The 11,346-nt window shown below is 36.5% G+C and overlaps 1 protein-coding gene across 1 annotated transcript in view; it reads left to right on the top strand.

Annotated features, from left to right (window-relative positions):
- The window catches only part of SNTG1 (syntrophin gamma 1), a gene marked incomplete at its 5' end in the record, with an annotated part of 391,830 nt that overhangs the window by 351,538 nt on the left and 28,946 nt on the right, over positions 1-11,346 (top strand). Inside the window, one exon of the mRNA XM_003793729.2 lies at positions 7,015-7,125. Coding sequence (XP_003793777.2) covers positions 7,015-7,125 — 111 coding nt within the window. The remainder of the gene's footprint in view (positions 1-7,014; positions 7,126-11,346) is intronic.

Genomic DNA, 11,346 nt, shown 5'->3' with positions numbered 1-11,346 from the left:
TTTTTATTATATTTTTGAGGTATGAAAATTTTAGATAGTCTTTTTGGAATCTATTTTTGTTGTTATTTTTTAAAATTGTGGTTTTATATGGTGTGTGTGTACCTATATGTAAATATTTGAGAGAGAGACACATAGCTTAAAATCTTACGTTAAACTATTCTTAATGTATGATTAAGTGACATCAATTAATTTACACTGTTGTACAGTCATCAGTTATCACCACTTTCTGTTCCAAAATTTGGCACCGCCCTAAACAGAAACTCCATTGCCATGAAACAATAACTTCCATTCCTCCTGTCACACATACTGGATTAAAAAATGATCTAACTATATGTGTGCACAAGAGACTAATATGAGATGTAATGATTTAGATAGTTTAAAAGAAAAATGGTGAGAAATGATATTCCATAAAAATAGAACCCAAATGAGATCTGAGTGTTTAAACTAAAAGCAGGAAAGAAAAAGACTTTAATTCACTGTTATAAGCTAAAGAGAAGGACATGATACATTGATGTACGTATTATATATATTATACATACATATTACATGTGTACATCTACATGTACATTAATAAGGTACAAAAATAGCAAGCATAAAAAATATGTCTCAACTGTCAGAGCTCAAAAAGATGTAAAGCAAACATTTACAGAATTGGAAGCTTATATACCGTATAAAGCAAAAGCTTATATACCTCATAAAACAAACAGCAAGACAGAAGACCAATTAGGAAGCAGAGAACTAGGACAATACCACTAACAGCAATTAAATTTCCACACAGTTATTTTGTGGATATGGACAAACTGATTCCAAATTTTATATAGAGAGAAAGAAGATCCAAAATAGCAGAGACAATACTGAAGGACAAGGACAGAACCATAGGACCAACATCATCTGACTTTAAGATTTCCTATAAAGCTGCAGTAGCCAACACAGTCTGGTCTTGGTGAAAATAATTGACAAATATGTTAATGGAACACCATAGAGAACCTAGAAATAGACCAACTTAAATGTCACAAAATGATCTGTGACAATGGGCAGTAGGTAATACAATAGAAAAAAAGATATCCTTTTCGACACCTGGATACCCCCATGCACAAAAAATTTAATCATTTTATAGAATTTATACTATCCACAAAACTTAATTCAGAAAGGATCACAGACCAAAAAGTAAACAAATTAAACACAAATTAAATGTAAATGAAGAAGTATACAACTAAGTACTAGAAGATAACAGGAGTAAACAAAGAAGACTTTGAATACGTGATAGGCATTTCAGACACAACATGAAAGTCATAGTCCATGAAAGAATCAAGCAATGAGTTAGACTTCAGGGTCAAGAGAATAAGAATACTTTTTTCTTTTCCTGAAGGACACACAGAAATTTCTTCAGCACAAGTCATATTTTAGGACACAAAATAAACTGTGATGAATTTTAAAAGATTACAAGCACACAATTTTTTTTTCTGCTTACAATGGAATGAACCTATAATCAGTAACAGAAGAAAAATTAGAATATCCAGAAAGAAGTAGAAAAAACACACTTTTAAATCATCAATTGGATAAAGAATAAATTACAGATGAAATTAGAAAATACATAGAGAAAAATGAAAACCAACACACAACATACAAAAATTATGACATGAAATGAAGGCAGTACAAGAAGGGAAATTTATAGTGGTGTGTTCATATTTAAAGAGAAGGACAAAATGTGAAAGCAAGGTGAGGAAAGAGGAGGAGGAGGGGAGGGAGGAGGAGAGAAGTTCTCAAATCAACCTACCTTTAAAGAAGTAGAAAAAAAAAGAATAGACTGAAAGGCAGCAGAAAGAAGAGTGACATAAAGATTATGGTGGAAAAAAATAAAATCAAAACCAGAAAAATAATACAGAAAGTCAACAAAAGCAAAGATAGTTTATTTGGAAAGATCAATAAAGTTGATAACCCTCTAGCTAAATTACTAAAATCAGAAAAGATACCAGGAAATTCTGACTATATTGCAGAAATCAATTGATTATGAGATAATTCTCTGAACAACTACACTATAGCAATTTGAATAGACTAAATGAAATGGATAAAATCATAGAAAAATGTTATCTTAAAAAATGAGTGAACCTAAACAGAACAATTAACTATTAAGGAGATTGAGTCTGTAATCGTAAATCTCCCAACAATGCAAAGGTACAGACCATATAGCTTTACTGGTAAATTATGTCCAATATTTAAAGAAGAACTAATGGCAATAATTCTCAAAGTCTTACAAAAAATGAACAAGTGGGAACACAGCCTGACTCATTCTGTGAGGTCAGAATCACCATGACACCAAAGCCAGACAAGCATACTACAAGAAAATGCTAGATCAACATCCTTTATGAATCTTAAAAAAAAAAAAAAAAGATCTTCCAAAAATATAACCAAACAGAATTCAGCAATGTACTTAACAAATTATATACTGCAAGCAAGTGGGATTTTTGTTTTGTTGTGTTGTGTTTTGTTTGTTTGAAGTAGGGCCTCACTCTGGCCTAAACAGGAGTGTAGTGGCATCATGGGCTCAAGAATCCTCCTGCCTCAGCCTCCATAGTAGCTGAAACTATAGGTGCATGCAAATGTGCCCAACTAGGACAGGCTCTCAGTCTTGCACAAGCTGTTCTCAAACTCCTGGTCTCAAGCAATTCTCCACCTTGACCTCCCACAATGCTAGGATTATAGATGAGCCTGCAATTCAAAGGAAGTTTCAGCATATGTAAATCAAACAATGTAATACAGAAATTAATTGAATGAAGATCAAATAAAAACATACACGAACTTTTCAATTAATACAGAAAAAAACTATTTGACAAAATGCATTAAACTTTCCTGGAAAAACACTTAATAAACGAGAAATAGAAGGATAAAATCTATGTAAGGAAAAACCCACAGCTAACATAATACACAAGGGTGAAAGACAAAGTTTTTTCCTAAGATCATCAATAAGACAAGGATGCCTTCTTTCACTGCCTCTGTTTGTCATGGTACTGATAATCCTTCCCATGGCAATTAGGCAAGAAAAAGAAACAAAAGCCAATCAAAATGGAAATTAAGTAGTGAAATTATCCCCATTCACAGTAGATACGATGGTACCTGTAGACAATCCTACAGGCACACATACCTCACACACATAAAACCTGTTTACCTAATCAATAATTTTAGCAAAGTGGAAGTGTACCAGATTAGCACACAAAGCCAGTTGTGTTTCTATGTACTAACAATGAATAATCTAGAAAAGAAATAGAAAAGACAATTCTTTTTCTAATAGCACCAAAAATTTTATTATATTCTTAGGAATAAATTCATCCAAGGTGGAGAAAGATTAGTACTTTAAAAACTACAAAACAATGCTGAAAGAGATTAGAGAGAAATATAATAAAACAAGACCCAGTGCTCACAGAATGAAGGACTTGATGTTGGTAAGATGACAATATGGAATAAAGCAATCTGTAGACTGAATACAATTCTTATAAAATCTCACTGATGCTTTTTGAAGAAATGGAGAACTGCATCTTATAATTCATATAAAATTTGGAAGTACTCCAAATAGCCAAAATAATCTTGAACAGAAAACAAAATGGGAGATCTTTCAATCCTGATTTCAAAAGTTACTACAGCTACAGCTAATCAAAACAGTGCTGTACTGTGTGTTTTGATGGCAACTCTGGGCAGACCTTCCTTACTTCTCTTCCTCAGGAGGGGCCTCCCTGTTCCCCTGATCACAAAGTATTGATGGCAGCCCAGTTAGAACCCTAGAATTGCTTCTGAGGTTCAAGTGAAAGAAAAGGTAGCGAGTCTCACACTTTAAATCCAAAGCTGGACATGATTAAGGCTTGACAAGGAAGGTAAGATGAAAGCCAAGATAGGCTGGAATCTCCCCTCCCTGCACCTGTTAGCCAGGATGTGAAGACCAAAACCAGAAAGATCTTGAGGAAAATTGGAAGTGCTGCTCCAATGAACATCCAGATGGTAAGAAAGCAAAGCAGCCTTTTTGCTAATGTGGAGAAAGTTTTAGTGGTTTAGGTAGAAGATGAACCAGCCACAACATTCTCTTAAGTCAAATGCTATCCAGGGCAAGACCCTACCTTTTTTCTCTGCTATGGAGGCTGGGAGAGGTAAGAAGCTGCAGAGGAAAGTTTGAATCTGTCCGAGGTTGGTTTCAGGAAGTGTAAGGAGAGGGCCATCTCCATAATGTAAAAGTCTGCGGTGAAGCTGCAAGTCTTATGGGGAAGCTGCAGCGAGTTACTTAGAGATCTGGCTGAGATAACTGATGAACAAGGCTCCACTGAGCAGCAGACCTTCTGGGTAGACAAGATGTTCTATTGGAAGATGTGTTCTAGGCTTTCACAGATGGAGAGGAGCCACCAATGCCTGGCTTAGAGCTCCAAAGGCCAGACTGAGTCTCTTGTTAGGGGTTGACATAGTGATGAAGCCAGTGTTCATTTACCATTTCAAAAATCCTAGGGCCCTTATTAATCAGATTAAACCTACCTTGTCAGTGTTCTGGAAATGAATCAATAAAGCCTTGATGATAATACATCCATTTACAGCTTGCTTTACTATTTTAATCCCACTGTTTTAACCTACTTCTCAGAAAATAATGATTTCATTTAAAATATTACTGTTCATTGACAGTGCACTTGGTCACCAAAGAGCTCTGATGCAGGAGGAAATTAATGCTGTTCCCATGCTGCTAACACAACATCCATCCTGCAAATCACAGACCAAGGAGTTTTTGTTTATTTTCTTATTATTGAAAACATACATTTTACAAGGCTACATGAGCCACAGATAGTGATTCCTCTGATGGATCTAGGAAACATCAGTTGGAAACCTTTGTAAGGGATTCACCGTTCTAGATTCTATTAAGAACACGTGTGGCCTCCCCGTGGGAGGAGGCCAAAATATCAACATGAAGAGGAGTTTGGAGAAAGCTGATTCCAACCTTCATGGACGACTCTGAGGGGTTTAAGACTTCAGTGTGGGAATTAACTGCGGGTTTGGTCAAAAGATAATAGCAAGACAGCTAGAAGTAAGAGTGGAACCTGGCTGGGCAAGGTGGCTCATGCCTGTAATCCCAGCACTCTGAGAGGCCAAGGAGGGGAGATTGCTTAAGTTCAGGAGTTCAAGACCAGCCAGAACTAGAGCGAGACCCCGTCTCTAAAAATAGCCGGGTGTTGTGGCAGGTGTCTTTAATCCCAGGTACTTGGAAGGCTGAGGCAAGAGGATCACTTGAGTTCAAGAGTTTGAGGGTTGCTGTGAGCTATGACACCAGAGCACTCTACCAGGGTGATAAAATGAGACTCTGTCTCAAAAAAAAAAAAAGGAGATAGAGAGAGAGTGGGACCTGAAGAGGTGGCTGAATTCAGTCTCATGATCAAACTTTAATGAATAAAGAGCTTTTCTTATGGATGAGCAAAGAAAGTAGTTTCTTGAGATGGAATCTACTACTGGAAGATGACATGTATTGTGAACATTGCTGAAATCATAAAAAATAAGGATTTAGAATATTACATAAACTTAATAAAGTAGCAGCAAGATTAAGTAAGATTTGAGAGGATTGAATTCAATTTTGGAAGAAGTTCTACTGTGAGCAAAATGCTATCAAATAGTATCATCTGGTACAAAGAAATTATTGGTGAACAGATAAGTCAGTCGATGTGTCAAAGTTAATTGTCTTGTTTTGAGAATTGCTACAGCCGCCCCAGACTCCAGCAACCTCCAACCTGCTCCATCAGCAGCACCAAGTCATGGCAAGACTCTCCCCCAGCAAAAATATGATTTGGCAAGCCTCAGATGATCATTAGCATATATAACAATAAAGCATTTTAAATTAAGCTGTGTACAATTTTTAGACATAATAGTATTGAACACTTAATAGACTAAAGAATATATATAGTATAAATGTAACTCTTACATGTGCTATGACACCAAAAATATTGTGACTTATTTATTATGATATTCACTTTATCATAGTGTTATAGAACTGAACCCACAATCTTTCTTATTTGTGAGTTACTTATTTCTATAAAAATTTATTATGTAAAAATACATGAGATGCATAATTTATACTGTGTCTCCTCACTGTTTTATCAGTCAGTGGCTTAAATAGAATTGTACTAAGTAAACATTCAACTGTCAGCTATTTTCTTGATTATTCAAAAACCTGAAATCATTTTTAAAAATATTCAAAATCATAATTTATTGAGATAAAGAGTGTTAAAATAATGTAACAAAAAGTGCGTGGTGTGTGATTATGCTGAAGCATACACAGTTGCCTTTCACCTGGGGCGTGTCTGATTGGGGTTCAGTAAGAGAACAACGTGCGACATTTACTCAGGTGACAGGACCTGTAACGGGGAAGAGAGGAGAAATCATCTCACACTTTCTATGGGCCAGAAATTAAACACTTTCAAAAATCCTAATAGACAATTTCCACTTACGGCCAATGACTGTAGATGTATCTCCATTTTGTTTTTCGAGAAGGCCGCATTTATAAAATCTATTTTGGAAACAGGCAGTACTTCCTGTGCTTTCCATCCCACAGGCCGAGGACGAGGGCTCTGTGAAATGCTTATTCTAGTCTAATGTCACCAGAGCACTCCCTGTAAGTTTTTGTCATAATTGTTTGTTCGAGCTGCTGTGTCATTTGGATAAAGCTCAGGGCCATTAGTTTAGCTTCAAGAGGAGAGCTGCAGAAGGATCAGTCAAGAGTCACCTGTCACTCCCATTGAAAAGGAAAGAAGCAGTTTGTATTTCATGTGCACATGAGAAAAGATACTAAAATCAAATGTTAGTTATGAAAATTAAGGGATATTTATATTGAATAATAAACTATAATATTTAATAAATATATACTTAATTTAATTTTAAATATTGGGACATAGTACGAACTTTATATGATTCACTTTTATGATTTAGAAAAGGACTATTTCTGGTTTGAATGGTGCTATTAATTATATTGACTTACATTGTTTCTTTCTTCCCCTTTAGGCTGTACTTTGGAGATATAAGTTTTCTCAGCTTAAAGGCTCTTCAGATGATGGCAAGAGCAAAATCAAATTTTTGTTTCAGAATCCAGATACTAAACAGATTGAAGCAAAGGTAAACCCAATAAATTCATCACATAACACACTCTTGAGGCATCCACACCTCTAAGACACCTTGGGGGGGGGTGGAGATTTCAGAGAACCAAGGGGGTGAAAGCCCACACTCTTCACTTAGCTGGGAATATCTCTCATGGTCAAAAGAATGGATCCACTTTGAGATTTTATTGGCAAATTTTCACTTAAAGGCATTGTTAAAACAAATTACACACAACTACTTACATTTCTTAGTTGTAATTCCTTATGAACTGCATTTGTGTCACGCTAAAATAACATCCTGGGAGCTAAAACACTCACTTGGTGGCTTCACATTCTAAATAATCGTTTAGAATACTGAAGAAATATGACCTTATGTTACTATTGTTTTATTTTCTCTTTAAATGTGAATATAAATCCCTACAGAAAACTGTTCGTAAAACAATTCATTTCCCCCATGTAATGTATGTTAAAGAAGATAAGTTAAAGGAACAATTTTTGCTTTGCCCCATACAAATTTTCAATATCCTGAAGTGTATTAACTATGTAGTTTTGAATGCATCAAAAAGATTCACTACTTTTATTTTTATACATATTTTTTTAACATTCAAAGTCTAAATTATTTCCACTACCTGAGGTGGAGTTCATAATAACAGTGTTTGAGTTGGGATAAATTATAAACGCATCATCCCAATGTAAAGGAAAGGATAGACAGCAAATACCAAAATTTAAAAAAAACTTTTTTTTTTTTATTAAATCATTGCTGTGTACATTAATGCAGTCATGGGGTACAATGTGCTGGTTTTATATACAATTTGAAATATTTTCATCAAACTGGTTAACACAGCCTTCATGGCATTTTCTTTTTGGCCGGGGCTGGGTTTGAACCTACCACCTCTGGCGTATGGAGCCAGCGGCCTACTCCTTTGAGCCACAGGCACTGCCCCATGGCATTTTCTTAGTTATTGTGTTAAGACATTTACATTCAACATTTAGTAAGTTTCACATGTGCCCTTGTAAGCTGCACCGTAGTCATGGTCCCACTAATTGCCTTCCTTCCACCCGTCCTCCCCCTCTCCTCCGCTCCCTTTCCCCTTTCCCCATATTCTTGGGCTATAATTGAGTTATAGATTTCATATGAAAATGATAAAAAAATACTTTTATAGACATGAAAATCCAGTGTAATTTTTCATCCATGAACTAAAATACCATAATTCTATGCTCAGATTATACTTGCTCCTTTGAACACTCTGGCTTCTTCTCACCTTAAACATCTTCTAATGCTTTTCTATTGATTTTCCTCCTAAGCCTTTTGTCTGAATCTCTCTCCTGCCTTAGATTTGTCCGCCAACTTGTCTTTCTCTCACTTCCAGGACTGAAGGTCATTTAAAGTGGTAGCTGTGACCACCACACCCTTTGCCTGGCTCCTTTCTGTCTGTCTCTAAAGTATTGGTGTTTCCCACAGCCTTGCCTATAGGTCACTAAGTTTTGAGACACTGTCTCATGGTCCAATATTTCACTGACAGAAAGCACAGAGGACAGCGCCCTTCCTGGTGGCCCCGCTGGCTTCTCAGTGTTGCTGGGAGGGCTTCGTGTGTTTCTGCCCTCACAGGTTTTATGCTTCTTGATTTTTGTGTATCTCAAAACTTTCATAATGACCCATGTATATGTCTTCTATCAGATTAGAAAGTGCCTTGATACCTTCTATTCCCGTATTTAACTGGCCCCCAAATTTTCATATCTGTGTCTGCACTGCTGCGTCTTCCCTAGACATACACCTGTCTGTGCCTTCCCCCTCCACCTCTGGCTCCTGCTCCCCCCCGCCCCAGGCTAATCTATGGCTTTGTTGCAACCACTTACACTGATTCTTAGTGTTACTATTAAAAATGCATTATTAATACTGTCAAAGTTATTACTTTTAGCTCTTCACAGATGTCTTAATCTTTCAAAGTCCGTCACCTACCCTAATGTTGGTTAGTGATGTTAATACTGTCAGTTCTGCATTCTTTTGGGTAATGGAGAACCTCAAACACCCATTACTGATAGCAAATACAGTAATTGATTAGTTCTGCTTTTCTTAGAACACTTTTGTGTGTGTGTGTGTGTAGTTTTTTTCACTGGGGTCGGGTTTGAACCCACCACTTCTGGTAAATGGTGCCGATCCCCTCCTCCTCTGAGCCACAGGCACCGCCCTGCTTATAACACTTTTTAGTGAGCTAAGAATCTCTTTGCACATGAAGAAAAGACACAAATGCAATCAAGTGACTACTAAATACAGTACTTAGACTTCAGTTTGGTATAGCATATATCATATTTTGCAAATACAAAATATTATTTTTGTTGTGTTTGATAAGATTTATTTCTTAATTTATTTCCTTAAAAACTAGTTTTTTAAGAAATGTTTAGTTGAGTATAATTCTCAAACTTTTCAGGTGCAATTGTGGGAATGGTGGAAAGAGAGGTCTTAAAAATAATCAAAGACTATGATATTTGGTGATTTACTGAAATTCTTTATAACTTAGCATCTCCACCTGTAAAATCAGAGAAAATATTACCTCCAAGTATAGCATAGGAAATGCCAACTTAAATACTGAGACTATTTAGCCACAGATGATGCTGGCCAATCAGAATGGAGGCTAAGTAGAATTTTTAGCCATAATTGGTGCATCACTCAATTATCACCTCTGCTGACATCATAGACATTGTATAAGCAGTAAAAATAAGTTCAGGTGTGGTGGCTCATGCCTATAATCCTAGCATTCTGGAGGCCAAGGACGGAAGATTCCTTTGAGCTCAGAAGTTCCAGACCTACTGAGAAAGAGCAAGACCTCATCCCTACTAAAAATAGAAAAATTAGCTGAGCATTGTGGCAGGCACCTGTAGTCTCAGCTACTCAGGAGGCTGAGGCAGGAGGATCACTTTGATCCCAGGAATTTGAGGTTGCTGTGGGGTAGGCTGAGGTCATGGTGCTATGGCCTGGTTGACAGAGTAAGACTTTGTCTCAAAAAAAACAAAAAGTAAAAATGGAACATTTGCTCACTAGTTTATAACATTTATAACTGAAGCTCGTGAGACGTAAGCTTACCCTCGGCCAGTGGAGCAGAGAAGAGCAGTAGCGTGGAGTTTTTATGATGATACAAGTTTTGTTCCTTTGGGATATATGCCCAAAAGTGAAAATGGCTCTATAGAATGGAAAATGTTTGTTTAGTCTGAAAGAAAATGTCAAATGATATTCCAGAGTGGCTATAACTTTTTATATCCCTGTCAGCAAAGTATGAGAGATCCAGTTTCCCTACATCCCTGCCAGTGCTGGATATTACCATTACTGGTTTAAATTTTAATTCTTCTTTTCATAGTCTTAGTTTGCATTTCCCTAATGTGTAGTGATGATGGAAACCATTATGTGCCTACTGTTTAGCAACGCAGTATCTGTAGTGAAGTGTCTCTTCCTGGGTTTGGCCCATTTCTAATTACATTGTTTATGTTAGCGCGTGTGTGCCTTCTCTTTATTTTTCTGTTAGTCATGCTAGAGGCATTTCAAAGAACCAGCATTGATTTCTCATTGAACTTCTGTATTGTGCTCTATAATCAATTTAATAAATCAGGCTCTTTTATTATTTACTTATATTTTGCTTATTTCCGTTTTTATTTTTTAACTTTTTAAAGCAGCATTTTATTTATTTTCTTTTTTAAAATTTCAAAATATTAATATTTGATATTAATATCAAATGTCTTCATTATGTAAGTACCTTTTGTAATACTTAAGTCACAGCATTTAGTGTCTCATCACCACAATAGTGTTCACTGTTCCCAGCAGGTGAGTTTTTAACTTTTACTGCCCCCCTTCTTGGTTTCTAAGGCTCTTTTATATCCCTTTGTGCCCATGTTTAGCCTCCAATTGTTGGTGAGGACATATGGCATTTGAGTTTTTATTGCTCAGACACTTCACTTAGGATCATGGTCTCTATTTTCATCCAAGTTGCTGCAAACAACATGATGTCATTTGTTTAAATGGCTGAGCAGTGCCCCACGGGACACGTATACCATATAAATGGCTGAGCAGTGCCCCACGGGACACGTATACCACATAAATGGCTGAGCAGTGCCCCACGGGACACGTATACCATATAAATGGCTGAGCAGTGCCCCACGGGACACGTATACCATATAAATCGCTGAGCAGTTCTCCATGGGATACGTATACCATATTTTCTTTATTCACTCAGAAGTTGATAGGTATTTA

This window comes from Otolemur garnettii, unplaced genomic scaffold, assembly GCF_000181295.1.
Source record: "Otolemur garnettii isolate 467f Iridium unplaced genomic scaffold, OtoGar3 scaffold00071, whole genome shotgun sequence".
Taxonomy (NCBI): Eukaryota; Metazoa; Chordata; class Mammalia; order Primates; family Galagidae; genus Otolemur; species Otolemur garnettii.
Note: the sequence above shows the minus strand (reverse complement) of the source record. Positions and strands in the feature narration are given on the sequence as shown.